The 16,998-nt window shown below is 51.2% G+C and overlaps 3 protein-coding genes, 1 long non-coding RNA gene and 6 other non-coding genes across 11 annotated transcripts in view; 5 read left to right on the top strand and 5 right to left on the bottom strand.

Annotated features, from left to right (window-relative positions):
- The first annotated feature begins 2,427 nt into the window (after positions 1-2,427).
- Positions 2,428-4,609, top strand: MRPL58 (mitochondrial ribosomal protein L58). The gene is made up of 6 exons (XM_065852490.2): positions 2,428-2,609; positions 2,946-2,982; positions 3,076-3,135; positions 3,680-3,762; positions 3,870-4,039; positions 4,374-4,609. Exons 1-6 carry the CDS (start codon positions 2,454-2,456, stop codon positions 4,456-4,458), a joined length of 591 nt encoding a protein of 196 aa, XP_065708562.1. The 5' UTR covers positions 2,428-2,453; the 3' UTR covers positions 4,459-4,609.
- Positions 4,610-5,137: 528 nt separating this feature from the next.
- TRNAR-UCU (transfer RNA arginine (anticodon UCU)) lies at positions 5,138-5,210 on the top strand. Its single transcript has one exon. It is a non-coding gene; the product is annotated as a tRNA-Arg (tRNA).
- Positions 5,211-5,751: 541 nt separating this feature from the next.
- On the bottom strand, positions 5,752-5,824 carry TRNAR-CCU (transfer RNA arginine (anticodon CCU)). The gene has a single exon. It is a non-coding gene; the product is annotated as a tRNA-Arg (tRNA).
- A 383-nt stretch (positions 5,825-6,207) lies between these two features.
- On the top strand, positions 6,208-6,280 carry TRNAR-CCU (transfer RNA arginine (anticodon CCU)). Its single transcript has one exon. It is a non-coding gene; the product is annotated as a tRNA-Arg (tRNA).
- Positions 6,281-6,782: 502 nt separating this feature from the next.
- On the bottom strand, positions 6,783-6,855 carry TRNAR-UCG (transfer RNA arginine (anticodon UCG)). Its single transcript has one exon. It is a non-coding gene; the product is annotated as a tRNA-Arg (tRNA).
- A 3,350-nt stretch (positions 6,856-10,205) lies between these two features.
- TRNAR-CCU (transfer RNA arginine (anticodon CCU)) lies at positions 10,206-10,278 on the bottom strand. Its single transcript has one exon. It is a non-coding gene; the product is annotated as a tRNA-Arg (tRNA).
- A 275-nt stretch (positions 10,279-10,553) lies between these two features.
- Positions 10,554-10,626, bottom strand: TRNAR-UCG (transfer RNA arginine (anticodon UCG)). Its single transcript has one exon. It is a non-coding gene; the product is annotated as a tRNA-Arg (tRNA).
- Positions 10,627-12,161: 1,535 nt separating this feature from the next.
- Positions 12,162-13,039, top strand: LOC139829357 (uncharacterized). The gene is made up of 3 exons (XR_011741810.1): positions 12,162-12,295; positions 12,790-12,834; positions 12,930-13,039. It is a non-coding gene; the product is annotated as an uncharacterized lncRNA (long non-coding RNA).
- Positions 13,040-13,649: 610 nt separating this feature from the next.
- Positions 13,650-15,634, top strand: LOC139829385 (5-hydroxytryptamine receptor 3A-like). Its single transcript, XM_071816708.1, has 5 exons — positions 13,650-13,776; positions 14,436-14,596; positions 14,724-14,934; positions 15,162-15,281; positions 15,399-15,634. The coding sequence occupies exons 1-5, from the start codon at positions 13,650-13,652 to the stop codon at positions 15,632-15,634; spliced, it is 855 nt and encodes a 284-aa protein (XP_071672809.1).
- Positions 15,635-16,555: 921 nt separating this feature from the next.
- Positions 16,556-16,998, bottom strand: part of ATP5PD (ATP synthase peripheral stalk subunit d) — a 92,627-nt gene continuing 92,184 nt past the window's right edge. For both annotated transcript variants that reach the window (XM_071816276.1, XM_065852435.2), the window contains exons 5-6: positions 16,882-16,944; positions 16,556-16,759 (exon numbers count right to left, since the gene is read on the bottom strand). In XM_071816276.1, the coding sequence (XP_071672377.1) occupies positions 16,628-16,759; positions 16,882-16,944 (195 nt within the window). In that variant the 3' untranslated portion in view covers positions 16,556-16,627. The remainder of the gene's footprint in view (positions 16,760-16,881; positions 16,945-16,998) is intronic.

Raw genomic sequence — 16,998 nt, 5'->3', positions numbered from 1 at the left:
ATGACTGTGTGAGTCAGAGTCACTTGATTTTTTCTGAAGTGAGGCTTTAAGTGATCAAAGGAGGAAAAAGTAAGCATCTTTTGGCCTTTTATCCCACCTTCTATTGAAACTTTTCAAATTGCTTTGAAATTCGAAGGAAAACTCCACAACTCCATTAAGGGGTAAGAAGGGAGTATTAGGCAACCACACTGCTCATCACACAAAGTGGTCTGATGGGGAGCAGCAGCTATTTGATAGCACACCCCATGTGTGCAGAAAGCTGCATGCAATTAGAACAGATGAGAAAAGGTACAATATAATATGAAATAATTATTTCAGAATTTGGCAAAACCAGAGACCCCGTTCAGCTCACACTATTAAGATCAATGAGGGCACAGCTTGTCAAGAATTCCGTTTTATGCTGAATTTGACAAGTGCATTTCCATCAGATCTAGTCTGGCTTCTTAGTTTACCACCAGTTCGAATAACCCTTCAGAAAAGGCCCCATCACCACAAATAAGGATGGACCACTCGAAGCACAAATTCAAGGGGTTTACAGAGCTCAGACTCTCGTCGGGAAGGAGATTTCCTAATTCAGCCATCTTCCCTCCCCTGCGGGAGCTGAGACCTTCTGGAAGGTCCTGCAAAGTCCTGACTCACTCCTACCTCAGTGGCTCGTGCCCTCAGTGTCACCAGGAGTGACCATCTCCTTGGCCACATCAGCTTTTCCATCGTATTTCAGGGACAGCTGCTGACAGCTCCTGCTCACCACTGACCACCATCACCAACCAGGCTCAGCTTGGTTTCTAAGCCAGCACCAGAACCGAGGTTGTTCACATCTCCAGCTTAAATGTCAAAAGCTCAGCTCTCCCTGTGTCACGCCAAAGTCAGACCTTGTCATTTTAAGCCTTGCCTGCCAGGGAGAGCTGTTTCCAACCACCCAAGCAGAGATCATCCTGCTCTTTGAACACCTGCACCTATCGACGCAGTGTGGGAATGAAGCAAAAGCCAGAGAAAAGTCCTTTTAGATGGGCCTGGCTTCAATGGTGTGACCTTCAGGCTCCATTCCCAGCCCCTCTGTGCCCTGTTCAACGACACCGACCTTGGCGTGTGTTACCAGCACAGGAACAACGTGAACACATTTGAAAACTGTTGGTAGAATGAGTCATCCCACTTTGGATATTCTACCCATCCCTCTGGCCACAAATCACAAACATTTACCTGCTCCCTATTAGAAATTAAGGTCACCAGATGGCACGGTTTGATTCTGACAGTTCTGGGTTTTTTCCCTGATTTCAGCCGAGTTTGGATGGGGGAAGCAGAGCAGAAGAACCCCAGGACACAGAGGGTTTTTAAAAACAAAGCGTGGAGCCCTCCTTGGTCCCCAAGCACTGCTCAGCACAGTCAGGACCAACCAACCATCAATATTGAGGACCTGCACCTTTCCTAAGGACTGAATTTCCCCAATTTTGCATCCAGAAGGGACCCAGCTCAGGTCCTCAATTACACGGTGTCTTTTATATCACCTTTGAAATGCTCGTTTTGACTTCACCCACAGTTTTAAACAAAAGATCATCAGCTCCTGTCAAAACACCCAAGCAAATGACAGCCCCATCCCTGCCTGTGCATTTTCCTGCTGCCAGAAATAGCAATCCCTGCCCCTCTCGAGCACGCACCCTCTTGTCAAGCTGACCTGACAGCTCCAACAGAGTAAGAGCTGGAGGATTTCTGTAAGTGCTTTACTCCCCTGCATCCTCCATCCACCTCAGCATCTCTCCTACAGACCTGCAAACACGTGTGTGCTGCTGTATCAGCATTAAAAATACGAATTATATGTATATATAACTTTTTAGCACTCCTGAGCAGATTAAAATCTGAAAGCTGAAGCATGCCAGGCACAGAAACTAGACAGTACATTAAAAACGCTGGATTTATTTTCACTTTTGCCACTCAGCTCCAAAGGTGCAGGTGTGAGCACGCTGCCCCGCACCACTGCCTGCACTGTGAACAGCTGGAAATGACCCATCAACCCACCCCACAGAGCTCCCCACGGAGCCCATTTACCCCCCAGACCCCCCATACCTCCATATGCCCCCCAGACCCCCTAATATCCCAATATACCCCCCAGATCCCCTATATCCCCATATACCCTCCAGGCCCCCTATATCCCCATACACCCCCAGACCCCCTATACCCCCATATACCCCCCAGACCCCTTATATCCCCATATACTCCCCAGACCCTCCATACCCCCATTTACCCCTCAGACGCCCTATACGGCGCCCACAGACACACACGCCCCCCCCCCAGACCTCGCAGACACCACGCACCCCATAGATCCCATGCATCACCACACAGCCTATATACCCCCATAACAGCGCTCCCCGGCCCCACAGCCCCCCCGCCCCGGAACGCCCCGCTCGGTCGCCGTTTCCGTGGGGACTGGGCGGCGCAAGCGCACGGCGGGAGCCAAGATGGCGGCGCACACGCTGCGGGGGTTGTGCCGGTCGCGGCCAGGACTTCTCGCCGCCCGGTTCTCGCAGCGCGCCGCCGCCGGGACCGAGTACCGGAGCGCCTACAGCCTGGACAAGCTGTACCCGCCGCAGCAGGACGGCGCCGCCAGCGCTCCGGTGAGTGGGGCGGGGGGCAAGAAGACCAGCGAGGGGCGTGGCTTAGTCGCTGAGTGACAGCGGGTGGGCGGGGTTTATATAAAAGGGCAGTGCCAGCGGGCGCGGGCGGGGCTTAACACGAGGGGCTGTCAATGCGGGTGGGCGGGGCTGATTGAAAAGGGCAGGGGCATATTTGATGGGCGGGGCTTAGCATGATTGGTGCCGTCGTCGGTGGGCGGGGCCCGGCAGAAGGGGCGGGGCCAGGCAGCCACAGGCCCCCGGGACGGGTCCGACCCCCCGGGAGCGATCGTGCCGGTGGCCCGGCCCCTGACACCGTCATCCCACCGTGTGTTCCAGGAGGAGACGCAGCCAAACACCCTCGACATCCCCCTGGGTGAGTCTCCCCCAAAACCAGACCTGGGTTAGACCCAGGACTAGGGAGCCTGCGCTTAATGCACAGAGCTAAACCCGGAGCCTTCTCTTGCAGCTCATCTGAGCGTGTCCTACAGCCGCAGCAGCGGCCCCGGGGGCCAGCACGTCAATAAAGGTGAGGAACAGACTTGGAAGGAAGAAATCCCGACCTTTAAGCTGTTTCTTTATACAGGGTGTTTCAAAAAGATGGGCCCAATTTCAGGGTTACAGTGATTTCAAATTGGGTCCATCTTTCTGAAATAGTGGGAGACTGAAGTTAAAGAGCACCTCTGGGTGCCCCAGTGCTAATTTTTCATTGTCATTACCTTGTGTTTTAATAAAACTAAGCCTTCACAGCGCTCAAGACCAGTGGTGCTATATTGGATTCTCCTAGAAACCCCTTCCTGGGATCGTTGCTGCCACACATCAACGCGCCACTTCTGTCTAATCAGTTCTGAAATCAAACACACAACCAGCCAACTGGATTCTGAAACTTCACAGTGCAATAAGTTCTCAGCTTAATTCAAATAAACTAAGAATACTTCCTGTCCTGCCACTGCCATTAAAAATAAGGCAGTTAGTGACTGGTAATAGCAATAAATCTTGTAATGTCTAGAAAGGCAAATACTATGATTGAGTCTCCATAAAAATTTATAATTTGTCCTTGTTTTCCCTCCCAGTGAACACCAAGGCAGAAGTTCGGTTCCACCTGGCGTCAGCAGACTGGATTCCAGAGGCTACCAGAGAAAAAATGGCATTGATGGTAACTGCCCTCCCTCTTCCAGCCACAGCTTGAATTCCACATTTTCAGGCAGAACATGACACGTGTAACAAGGTTTCAGTGACCACATCATGGTTTCCCCTCCTTAGCACAGGAATAAGATAAACCGAGCTGGGGAGCTGATCGTGAACTCTGAAGAGAGTCGCTACCAAATGAGGAATCTGGCGATTTGTCTAGAAAAAATCCGAACCATGGTCACGGAGGCCACTGAGAAACCCAAGGTGGTGTCTAAGGAGACTACACAGAAACTCATAGAGAGGTATCTGCATTGAAAAAGCCTTTAATTGATATGAATTCAGATTATCATGTTCCATTATTTAGTTTTCAGCCTCCTTAAACAATCTTCTCCATGCTCATTTGGATTTTCTTTTAAATATATATATATATATATATATATATATATATATATATATATCTGTCTCACTGGTCCATTAGATCTTAACTGCTCTCCTGTGTAACATCCCAAGAACAAGGACTGTTTGTTCTGTCTGCAGATATTTGTCATCTCATTGAATCTACATTATTACTGTGCTCAAAGTTGAATATTTAAATGTTTTCTTGGTACACTAAAGGACCGTTTCATTTTGGTTTAGGGTGGAAAAAATGAACCGTGAACGACTACGACAGAAGAAGATACACTCAACTATAAAACAGAGCAGGAAGGCAGATTTTGACTGAACAGCAGAGATTGAAGCCCATGACATACCGTTTCTTTACAGGAATGGTGTCGGCAGCTGGAGATGACGCTCAACTCAAACTATATTGAATAAAAATGGTCTAAAAATGTAAATAAAAGTATTTATCATCTCCTTTTGAACCTCATGATAAACTGTGACAGCCTGTCAATCATTGTGCAGGAAAATTATTGTTCAAGTTTGAAACTAAAAATTCAGATTTGTCAGCTACTTTTAAAATTCTTCATCCTCTTCACCCAGTCATCTGCTCCGTGAGAGCACCCTCTGCTGCTGAACACACAAACAGCAGCAGATTTGGGGGGAAATAGTGGGAAAAGGCAGTCTAACTGCATAGCTAAGCAGTAAATGGTGTGTTTACTACTTCAATTAAATTATTTTCTCAAATTTTAGTTTCCTAACCGAAAAAAGCGCATGTCATTTTGTTAAATTAACCTCAGACTGTGGCAGGAATTTGGCAGGAGGCCGTTGCTCCCTGTTCGGAAGCCGCTCTGTGAGTACGGGAGGAACACCGAAAATCTTCAGGCTGAGTCTTCGAGGCTTCGGGAGTCGCCGATCAGGAGACCCTGTTCAAACAGGTGTGATGTCGATTTCATCAATGCCAGTTCGGTTCGCTCAGGGATCTCAAAAATACCAAAATGACACTTTTTTCATCTATTCATATGGCCCCAGTGGCCTAATGGATAAGGCACTGGCCTTCTAAGTCAGGGATTGTGGGTTCGAGTCCCACCTGGGGTGAGGAGAGGGGGTTCTGTTTTAGGCAGAAATTCAAAATAAGACTTGAAAGTGCCCTCGACTGGGGCTTATCTGTGGCACAGCAGGGTGTGTGGGGCACTCACAGCCTGCTCCCCTTGGGAAGGGCTCACAAGTAGGGTGTTGTCACTGCTTCGAATGTTATTTCTGACCCTCATAATCATCACATGAACATCAGCTGGGGCAGTGACAGCCTCAGCTGAGACCTCTGCCTAGGAGACACCCCCCCTCCCACCCCTCCACATTAATCACCTACTGCTCAGTCCTCCCTCCTCAGATTTTACAATAAAATTTGCAACGTTTTGCTTAAATCTTCGGAACCAGCACTGGACACCAGGATTTGGAGGAACTGCTCATTTAAGAGACAATAAAAACGTGTTCCGAAACTCTATGCCAACCTTGTGCACCTCAGGATGCCCAAGAAGGGGACAGGACGGGTGTGCGCTGAGGGTACCCCACAGAGGGGTGAATCAAGCTCCCTCAAGCCGGGGAACCCCAGGACCTGACACTGGGGGTGGAAAAGAGTCACCCCAGATGGGACTCGAACCCACAATCCCTGGCTTAGGAGGCCAGTGCCTTATCCATTAGGCCACTGGGGCTTCATACGTACGCATTCTTAGTGCCGTCACTTAACTCTCTGATGGCCGGAGGGGAGCGCAGCTGCCACACGTGGGAACGAGGGCGTCCCACACAGCTCACGGGGAACTGATTGTCCCCAGAACAGGCGGCACCGACCCGGCCACCGCCCAGCGCAGCCCCGGTTCTGTGCGCAGCCCTGAAGCGCCGGCGCGGGGGGCAAACAGATATGGGGGGGCTGAGGACCCCTCACCCCTCTGTCCCGCCGCGGCGAGCGGGAGGTGCCGGTGCCCGCCGCCGGTTCTCGGTGCCATCAACCGCCGCCCCAAGCAGCGGCGCCGTTTGCCCCGGAACCCGTGGCGGGGGGGGGCGCGGGGCAGAGGTGGGGGGACACAGATTTTGCGCCGCCCCAGTGGCCTAATGGACAAGGCACTGGCCTCCTAAGCCAGGGATGGTGGGTTCGAGTCCCACCTGGGGTAGCAGCCGCCTTTTCCCCCACTCCGGTTCTCTGCAACAGTGCCCTGCAGGGAGAGTGACGCGGGATCCCTCAACCTTACACACACAAACCCCTGTGCCCCACCTCAGCCCAAGAGTAGCTCACCAGGCGCTCTCTGCAGCAGCAAAAGGCCCCAGCCTTGGCCACTCCTGCCCTTTTATCTCCCCCCGGTGATGAGACCCAGCTCGGGATCAGCCCCACACCAGCTCCAGGGCTGGGCTCCAGTTGGCCTCTACCCCAGGACAGGGCTCCCTGGGCGGCTGCCCCACCGTGGGGACATAAATCCTCCCAGGAGATCCCTGGGGATTTTCAGGGCAGATCCCACCCTAAAGCTGCCTGCCACATTCCCTCAAGCTTTGCCCCCTGCAGCCATGAGGGGCTGATGGCCCCAAGGATGCTCTCACCCCATGGGTTATCGACTGCCGTTCCCCCACGCTGGTGGTGATGGAAATTAAATGAATCAAGTATCTCCCGTAGCTCTAAAACAACCACGAAGGGACTCGAACCCTCAATCTTCTGATCCGAAGTCAGACGCCTTATCCATTAGGCCACGTGGTCCCCCATAACTTTGTTTTGGGGACAGTGACACACACCGGGGAGGGTCCCATGGGTGGCCCTGACACCCCCTGTGCATCACCCACGTTCCCATCTCTCAAGGCCGGGGATGGAGGGAAGAAGGATGGGGACAGCCAGGGCCCTGGAGACACCTCATCCTGTCCCGTGACAGCGTTTGGTGTGATGGTCACAGTGCCAATGAGCCAGTGACAAGCACCTGCTGTAACATAGCACCACTATAGCATAATGGTGTGACACAAAGAGAAACACCACAAGCCTCGTTAAGCCCCTGTCCATCATCAATAACACCCGCTGCGTTCTCTGCCCAATGCAGCTCGGCTTCTCCCCAAAATATGCAGTTCTCACCTAATCCTAAGAAAAGACTTCAGCCTTCTATTGGCTGAGACTTAACGCTGCAGAGGCAGGAGAGGAGAGAAACAGCAGGAACAAAACCTGATGCTGTGCAAGCAAGGCCATTGCTGATGGACGTCCCTCAGACCAAGCAATTAACCCACCCAGGCCCCTCGCGATGCTGCCACCAGGACACCCCAGCAGGAGTGCATGTACAGCATCTCCGCGAGATGTGAAGAAAATATTGCCCGAAAGATGCCAAGTGATGAATCTCCCCCTCCACCCCCCAAAAAAACCCCCACCTGATGCCATCCAGAGTTGTAAGAAGGATGCAAAAGTGCTCTGGCCATGCTTTCAACCACAGCACTGAAGCTGGTCACACAAAGAGGTGGAAGTCGACTGGTCCCAGGTGACACCAGGTGACACAACCCCTTTAGCTGGATGGGGCAGGGTTTGCTGCGCAGTGCAGGGACCTGCAGCTCGGCTGCCTGGGGCTGCCAGCGGCCCGGCAACCGGGGCTTCGATGGGTTTGCTCCTTTCCAGACAGCAGAGTCATTTCTTCCCACACCTAACAGAGAAAAAGTACTTAGAAAGAAACTTCACTTTAGGTTTTACCGGTGTGATATCACTCTGACCGCAGCTTCCTTTTAAAATCCATTAATTCGATAGCAAAAGACCCTCCGAGCAGCTTGTTAATGCAACAAACCTGAGAGGGCATCACACCAAATTCATTTACATGGAGGGCTCTGGTCCCAGGGCAGCACAGCCAAACTGCATAACCCCCAGCCACCAGTCGAGATGTGGTTTCTGGCAGAGGAGTAAAGCTTTCTTCCCATTAGAGCTTGTCCTGTTCCGGGAAGAGGTTTGCATGACACCTGCAGGGTCGTCACCCCCCCAGCACCAGTTGGCTTTTTATTGGGGGTCAGATGAAGCTGATGATACAGGGAGCAGCCAAAGGGGCTGAAAATGCAGCTGGAATTCCCTGTTCAGCCCTGACCCGATACAGACCCATCTCTGCACAGAGAAGGCTAAAACACCAATTTTAACTGCTCTGCTTTTGCACCTTCTGGGACACTTTGAAAGGTCCCCATGCTCCAGGTGGATGGGGCAGAGCCTGTGGTGTGTGCACGCTCTCCTCCAAAAACGGTCCTTTCATTAACACCCCTCCAAAAATCATCATTTCATTAACAGGTTGCAAGGCAAAAGCTGGCGGCTGTTCCCTCAGTGACAGCCTCACCTGAGCACTCGGCATGCAGGACCATGCAACCAGCTGGATAAACCATCTGCCTTTGCACCTAAGCCTGGGGTGGTTTGTATCACAGTATGTTTGGGATTGGAAGGGACCTCAAAAGATCATCCAGTCCAATCCCCCTGCTGGAGCAGGAACGCCTAGGTGAGGTCGCACAGGAATGTGTCCAGGCGGGCTTTGAATGTCTCCAGGGAAGGAGACTCCACAACCTCCCTGGGCAGCCTGGGCCAGGCTCTGTTACCCTCACTGAGAAGAAGTTCTTTCTCAAATTTAAGTGGAACCTCTTGTGTTCCAGCTTGATCCCATTGCCCCTTGTCCTATCATTGTTTGCCACTGAGAAGAGCCTGACTCCATCCTCGTGGCACTCACCCTTTATATATTTATAAACATTAATAAGATCACCCCTCAGTCTCCTCTTCTCCAAACTAAAGAGCCCCAGCTCCCTCAGCCTTTCTTCATAAGGGAGATGCTCCACTCCCTTAATCATCTTTGTTGCCCTACGCTGGACCCTCTCCAGCAGTTCCCTGTCCTTCTGGAACTGAGGGGCCCAGAACTGGACACAATATTCCAGATGGGGTCTCACCAGGGCGGAGTAGAGGGGAAGGAGGACCTCTCTCGATCTACTGACCACCCCCCTTGTAATACACCCAAGGATGCCATTGGCCTTCCTGGCCACAAGGGCACAGTGTTGGCTCATGGTCATCCTGTTGTCCACCAGGACCCCCAGGTCCCTTTCCCCTACACTGCTCTCTAATAGGTCATTCCCCAACCTATACTGCAACTTGGGATTGTTCCTGCCCAGATGCAGGACTCTACACTTTCCCTTGTTAAATTCCATCAGGTTATCCCCCGCCCAACTCTCCAGCCTGTCCAGGTCTCTGAATGGCAGCACAGCCTTCTGGCGTGTCAGCCACTCCTCCCAGCTTGGTGTCATCAGCAAACTTGCCGATAGTACACTCAATTCCCTCGTCTAAATCATTAATGAATATATTGAATAATATTGGCCCCAATACTGACCCCTGAGGCACTCCACTAGATACTGGCCTCCAACTGGACTCCGCACCATTGACCACCACTCTCTGGCTTCTCTCTTTAAGCCAGTTTGCAACCCACCTCACTACTCTATTGTCTAGACCACACCTCCTCAATTTAGCTGTGAGGATGCTGTGAGGGACTGTGTCAAAGGCTTTACTGAAGTCAAGGTAGACCACATCCACCGCTCTGCCATCATCCATCCACCTTGTTACATTCTCATAAAAGGCTGTGAGGTTGGTCAAGCATGACTTACCCTTGGTAAAGCCATGCTGACTGCCCCTAATGACCCTCTTATCCCTGATGTGCCTTGAGATGACACCAAGGATAAGCTGTTCCATTACTTTCCCAGGGACAGAGGTGAGGCTGACCGGTCTATAATTACCCGGGTCCTCCTTCTTGCCCTTTTTAAAGACTGGAGTGACATTTGCTTTCCTCCAATCCTCGGGCACCTCTCCCGTTCCCCAAGACTTGGCAAAAATGATGGATAGCGGTCTAGCAATGACCTCAGCCAGCTCCTTGTTTCTTCCTTTTCTCATCGGGGCTACACTGGGACTGCTGGCCAGGAGCAGAGAACCACATCATCCCAACAGCATCATGCACAGACCATGCACAGCCCGTGTACAGTAGGAGAAGGTCCAGCAGCGCTGCGCGGGGCTGCTGGCACTAAAACGGGGAGAAAGAGCAAAGAAACAGGGCGGGCAAGTGGTAAAAGTGTACCCACCCCAGATGGGACTCGAACCCACAATCCCTGGCTTAGGAGGCCAGTGCCTTATCCATTAGGCCACTGGGGCTGCGCGAATCGCGCGTCCCGGCCCGCGAGAACGGCCCGCGCCACGCGACCTCGCTCTGCGGGGGCGCGAACGTGACCCCGCGCGTGACCCTGTGGGACACCCTCCCCGGGGCTCCAGGGGAAGCGGCGGCGGCGGGGGCGGCGGTACCGGGAACGGCGGGAACGGGACCGACTCGCGGGTCGGTTTCTTCATCCGTCCACCCGCCCGTAAGGGGAAGAGGCGCGACGCGGGAACAGCTGGAGCGGGCTTAAAAATGGGGGTGAAAAAAACAGACCCGACCACGAAGGGACTCGAACCCTCAATCTTCTGATCCGAAGTCAGACGCCTTATCCATTAGGCCACGCGGTCGCGCATGCTGCAGCCCCCCAGCGATGATGCCAACCCCCAGCGTCACCCCCGGTCCCGCCGGTCCCCCCGGAGCCCCCGCAGGTGGCACGGCCCGGGATGGCCCAGCTGCTCCCCGGTTCGCGGGGGCTCGGCCGTGGGACGTGCCGGCTGCCACCGCCGCGCTGGGGCCGCGGGACTGTCCTGCAGCCAGGGTCTTGCTGGGGGGCGGCAGCAGCAGGTGCTGCAGTGTGGGCGCTTGCTGGGTATCCCAGTCATCCCATCATAGAGTCGTTGTGGCTGGAAGAGACCCTCAAGACCAAGGAGTCCAACCATTAACCCAACGCTGCACGTCCCCCTCTAACCCATGTCCCCAAGAACCTCATCTCTGCATCTGTTCAACCCTCCAGGGATGGTGACTCCACCACTGCCCTGGGCAGCCTGTTCCAATGCCTGACAGCCCTTTACGGGAATAAACTGTTCCTAACATCCAATCTAAGCCTCCCCTGGTGCAACTTGAGGCAGTTACCTCTCGTCCTGTTGCTTGTTAGGTGGGAGCAGAGACCAACCCCCTCCATGGAACAACCTCTTTTCAAGTAGTTGTAGAGAGTGAGGAGATGAGTGAGAGGAAAGTGGCTGCAGGAAAGACAGATGGAGATGTAAAAGGAAAAAAAAAGTCTCTGAGCGTTCCATCTTAACCATGAGGACTTGCAGAAGAACCTCGAGAGCATGGGAGACCAGCAAGGAGGGAGAAACAGAAGATCAGTGGGGGTGTGAAAGGCTGGGTGCTTTGGGGAATGAGGACGTACCCCAGCACCCGCAGCCTGGCCGCGGTGGAGCAGGACGGGCTGCAGGGAGAGCGGCTTCTCCTCCGCCTCCCCCGCCTCACTCTAATTCCCACTCCATTTCAGTGGGGTTGCCGCAGACTCTCAGGCCTGTAAATGAGGCAAGATTTGCTTCTGAGTGGCTCTGGCTCCTCAGCTTTTCTTTATGGAGATGGAGCCTTTCTTTTCCTCTCCCTCAAATTGCTGGATTTTTTTTTTAATGATCTTATTTTTCCTTTACCACAACTAAAGGCTGCTCCCAAGAGCCAGCTGAGTGCATCAAACCATTAGCAAGTTCTTCCTTCCAAGGCAAATAAATACATAAAAAATCTAGCTTCTGCTTACAAAATATCCATCCCTCATTAATATCAAATGGACTGCCACATAACAAATGACGCGTCCTGGAACTGTTCATAAGACACACAGGACCGTTTGCCTCCTTATTTGGAAGGAGAAGACAATGCAGGGAGCTTTTATAGCCATCCTCACCTTTTCTCTTGGGACAGGTAAGCTCAAGAGGGATATAAAAGCCATGAGGAGTTCTGTTCTCATGTGTGTGGGAAGAGATTTGCCTGTTAATAATGTTTTCCATATCCACAGCTCCATATTCTTTCTCTTTAGGTACAACTCTCTCTCACAGGTTGAGATCTTACCTCGTCCCGTCCTGATTCAAGTGGATATATATATACACATATATATCTTTTTCTCTAGCAGGGGCTGCTCCAAGGTATGTCTGCACCTACTACGATGTGGTTGAGCACCTGAACATCTCTCACAGCAAGCTGCACACACACATCCTGCCCAAGGCAAACCTGGAGGAGCCCATGGAAGTGACGATGGATTTTCTCCTGGTGGCTATTCTCTCTGTGGTAAGGACCCAAACCTCCTTTATATAGAAAACTGGGCGATTGCTACATCAGGGTCTGAGCCTTCTGCCAGGCAGGGCTGGGCCAGCGAGGCCACGGGGATGAGAACCCACTTCTTCAGGTTTCTGCTGGTTTAAAGCATTTTGGGACGATATGGAGCCTTTTCTCCCACCTACTTCCAGGGAAAAGCTCCAAGGCAGGTTCAGACAAACAACCACTTTATCGCAGGCTCTGAAAACAACCCTGTGGGGCACCTGAACTCAGCTGTGCGTTTGCAAGCCACTGGTATGCAAATGTCAGCAATAATCTATCTTTTTTCACATTACTGGGACCATATGCTCCCACCTTTCAGCTGCAGGACCAAGATCCTTGAGCTCTCCTGAGCTGAGCTTCTGCCGTCCGTGCTGTCCATGGCAAGAGCAACAGGGGAAAGCTGGGCTCTGCATTGAATATACCTTTAAAAAATACGCTAAATATCTTCCATTTTGTCTCTCCAGGTGGAAAAGCTCCAGACGGTCAGTTTTTACTTCGTGTTGGACCTGGTAGGTCCCTCGAGAGCGTTTCTCTCCTGTTGTGCCCAGCACGACGGATGGTGCTGAGCCCAGCACTCATTTCTCTCTGCACCTTCTTTCCCCAGAGGTGGAAAAACCCTTTTGCGACCTGGGACCCGCAGGATTTCTGCAACATTTCCAAAGTCATTCTGCCCATGGATATGTATTGGTCTCCCCCCATCTTCATTTTAGAGCGGTAGGTTCCCTGTTTGTTTTTATCCACTGGCTTAAGAGAAATATAACGGATGCCAACTGTTGGTATTATTATAGGAAATGGGATCAACTTCTATGGTTAAAAGTGGTTGGCATGAGCTCTCTGCAACCAAGAACCTTGTAATATAGATTAACAACAACCGCAGTTTAAACAAAACGCTCTGTAATGCTGTGACATCTCCAGAAACATCCCATATGGGCTGTAGTTAGAGATTAGGAAGCAGCAGAGATCAGCAATGATGTGGAATGAAATAACCATGAGCAATTTGTTGTGGGACACAGGACGGTGGGTCTGGCAGAGGGATGGGCACGGGGGGAAAGGCAGCTCGGCAGAGCCAGACGAGCCCCTGCCCCAGGGAAGGAGGATGGAGTTATGTTAGGGGGTGCAGAGCTACTCCAGCCTCAGCCCAGCTGTGAGGTTTCCCCTCCTTGCTGCTGCATCCTGGGGCTGGGTGATGGCACAAACCCCCGAAAGGGATGCTGACAGCCCTGGCTTTTGGGGGACTGAGGGACATCCTGGCGCTCGGTCACTCTCCCCTTCTGTTTCCTCCAGAGTGAACGGACAAAACTCCCATTTGGATTATGTGACCGTCATGCACAACGGCGCATTTATCTCCTCCCAGACCTTCCAGGTCACCTTAACCTGCAGCTTGATGATCCTCAAGTTTCCCTTCGACACCCAGATGTGCAACGTGAGCATAGCTTCGTATCTCCACCCAGGTACAGGAAGATCACCACAATTTCCAAAAGGAGGAATAGATCAGACAGATCTGACTCCTGGGTTCCTTTGGCAGCACCACGTGCTCACACTGGGTTGGGGTCACATAAAATGAGGGAAAGCAAGCTCAAACACTGTCATTCTGGTTTGGCTTGTTTCCCAGCAAAATCTCCAGACATTCTGTGGCACTCAGGACTGGTGTCTACACACCAAAAGACTGGGAGGCTTCCTGCAACAAGGCTGCTTGTCTGCATAAAATTTTGCAGGACTGCTTTTCTTTAAAAAGCCTGAAAGCCATGGAGATGCAAGGGAATTAAAGACAGTTTCAGGGATCCAAAGTGCAGTCAGGGTTCATCCCAACGGGAAGGGTGGAAAAACAAGCAGAGGCGACATGAAACCTCCAGCTCCCACCCACAAAGCACAACTGCCCCAGTTCACCAGAGATTTCCCTTGTGATTCCTGTTCCCAGAGGTCCAGCCAAGTCTCTTCACCAAAGTCCTTTTTAAATTATCTCAGATGGGCTAGGAAAGCCCAGCAGTGACAGCAATGTTGCCTCTCCCCATCTGCACACACCCTTGGCAGGGAGGGAACGGGAGAGGAAATAACTGACCTCTAGTAAATACCTACATTCTGCAACTTCTCCCCTCTCCTGCCCAAGCAGTAACAGACCTTGTCATGAGGACGAGGCGGACAGCAGAGGAAATCACGAAATACAGCCAGAGTTTCTTCCTGACTGATGGAGAATGGAAGTTCACCAACATGAGCATCCTTGAACACACAGAGGTGCTGGATGATGGAGAATTTTCTGTGGTCACCTACATGGTACGGCAGTACTTTTACGTTATATTACGCTGATTTGCCACGTACACACAAAAAGATAATTTCAAGTATTTTCCCAGTACAGTAAGTCCTCTCCTGCTGACGTAAATTTTGTCATCTTCTTCACCAGATCTCCATGGACAGACGCCCCATTCTGTATGTTTTGAACCTGATCCTCCCGACGTGCGCCCTGTACCTGCTGGACATGGCTGTGCTGTTCGGCCCCAGCTCTCTTGAGGAGAAAATCAGTTTCCAGATTACCATCATCCTCGGCAGCTCCATGTTAGCCGTGATCCTCAACAACATCCTCCCGACCTCCTCCAACAAACCACCCGTAATAGGTACCCATTTCATTGAATAAAAATTGATTTTTACACAGGTACCAACCTAAGGAAGGTCTTTGGGTGCCTATGGACACATTTCTGAGCACCGATGTAATGAATGGATAAGATTTATCAGCTCACTGAAGTCAGAAATATCCCCCCTCCAGACAGCTGAACACTGACAGGATTACCTTCAAGAAAATAATGCAAATTATCAGGGCTTTCTTTGTTTTCTTGTTCCACAGTTGTGTTCTTCTTGGGCACCTTCCTGCTCATGATCATGGCCGTGTTGGACACCTTCTTCCTCTTGCACCAGCAGCACAAATCCCTGCGCTTCAACAAGACTCTCGGGAGCTTCCAGCAAGGTAAAGCCACCCACAACCTCTGGAACGAGGGTTTGGTGCGTTCTACTGCAGGTTCCTTCCAGGGAGGGTGGGTTTGCTCAGGTCACACACCAGCCCCACTGTGACATGTTTTTGCAGAGGTGCTGGTGACAAGATCCATCAACAAGCTGCCCATGGAACGTCCCACCAAAGAAGGCGCCCAACGGCTGAACCTTCCCAAGAAGGACAAGGAAAAAGGGCGACCAGGCAACCCTCAGAGGCACCCGCCGGAGCACGACCCGTTCCTGCTGGTTCTGGAGAAGGTGCTTCTCTACACTCACTTCTTCCTGTCCCTGGTGTTTTTTGCTATTATTTGTATTAAATGGAGCAGCTAGAGGCCAGCTCTGCTCGTTCAGTCGCTCTCTACTCTATTGCTTCTCACCCTTCCACTGTCATTTTTCTCCTGCTTGATACATAGAGCTGTGGTGAAGTTGCCTACGTAAAATTTAAAAAAGAAACCCACAAGGCACAAGATCTGCATGCTTAGTGCTTTGTACTCTAGTTCAGTAGAACTATGTATGTTCTCAAAGTATTCTCTGGGTTAGCGAGGTATTTTAATAAAATAATTGTGAAATCTGGGGATGACGCCTTCACTCTGTCTCTAATTCTTACCCCAAACATGAGCAACAGAAAAGGCAGTTAATGCCCTCCTCTTACGGAGATGTTTCCATTCTGAGGAAAGATGGTGTAAGAATTCCAGCTCAGATAATTAAACAATGCAAGTCTGAAGTGTTTGTACTATTGTTTCTGTGAGTTTCAGTGAGATCCATATTGTTCAGAAACCCAGGACAGAAAGAATAACAAGATCATCAGGATTAACACAGTGATACTTGTGATGTTTAAAATATATATATATATCTATCTATTATGCATCTCAACACATCTACACTCCAAATCTTTTTGCAATTGGCTGCACCTAAACCATTGCAACCAGCCTAGAAACCAGCCCCAGATCTCTGCCCGTAGAACTGCTGAGACTTGTCTCCCATGGGATCGCAGATCACGACTAAACACACTTCAGTATCTCCAAAGGCTTCAGCTTCTGCAGTGGCAAAAGAACCACATTTCCTGCTCCGGGTGGTTGCAAAGATGAACAGACAGACTGTTTGCATTACAGAAGACACAACAGGACCTGGTTTGCTACAAAAACAAGGTGGAAAAGACAAAATGCAGAAAACTGGACTGTTTGCACATTACTGTATTGTTCCATATGTCCCAAAACCATGCAACCTCACGTCTAAGATCTAAGCCAGGGACAGGAGGGAAAACACTTTATTTAAAAGACCATTGAGTCTGACAGTCGTTAGACAAACTGCCTCCAGACAAGTTTACAGATCAGCAATCGGTTTGTGGGGCCAGAACGGGTATTTCTCCTTGTCCAGTTTGGTTTCGGGGAAGGCTTCGTTCAAGTCTTCAAACGTCATCTGTTCAAAGGGAATCATGCTTTTGAGCTTCTGGAGCTGGAAGTGGGAGCAGAAACAAACACGTTACATGGCACTTGTCAGCAAGAAGGAGCTGGTGCTTCCTGGCACAGGCCAGGCTGGCTTAAAGAGAATATTCAACAGGCTAAGTCTGGACTTACATGTTGCTCGTACTGGGCAATCCGAGCCTTGGACGCCTGCACGTACTCAGCGGTGCTCTTGGACTGTGGGAAAACAGAGCACATGGTGAAGACTTTTAAGACAATGACATAGAGTGA

Source organism: Patagioenas fasciata, chromosome 18 (genome assembly GCF_037038585.1).
Source record: "Patagioenas fasciata isolate bPatFas1 chromosome 18, bPatFas1.hap1, whole genome shotgun sequence".
Classification (NCBI taxonomy): Eukaryota; Metazoa; Chordata; class Aves; order Columbiformes; family Columbidae; genus Patagioenas; species Patagioenas fasciata.
Note: the sequence above shows the minus strand (reverse complement) of the source record. Positions and strands in the feature narration are given on the sequence as shown.

Excerpts from the sequence above, each read along its gene's own strand:
- LOC139829385 (XM_071816708.1), top strand. The coding sequence starts at position 13,650 with ATGCACAACGGCGCATTTATCTCCTCCCAGACCTTCCAGGTCACCTTA. Across the intron at positions 13,777-14,435 it reads AGCTTCGTATCTCCACCCAG|TAACAGACCTTGTCATGAGG; the intron begins GTACAGGAAGAT and ends CTGCCCAAGCAG. Across the intron at positions 14,597-14,723 it reads TTTCTGTGGTCACCTACATG|ATCTCCATGGACAGACGCCC; the intron begins GTACGGCAGTAC and ends CTTCTTCACCAG.
- MRPL58 (XM_065852490.2), top strand. The coding sequence starts at position 2,454 with ATGGCGGCGCACACGCTGCGGGGGTTGTGCCGGTCGCGGCCAGGACTT. Across the intron at positions 2,610-2,945 it reads ACGGCGCCGCCAGCGCTCCG|GAGGAGACGCAGCCAAACAC; the intron begins GTGAGTGGGGCG and ends CGTGTGTTCCAG. Across the intron at positions 3,763-3,869 it reads GAGAAAAAATGGCATTGATG|CACAGGAATAAGATAAACCG; the intron begins GTAACTGCCCTC and ends TCCCCTCCTTAG.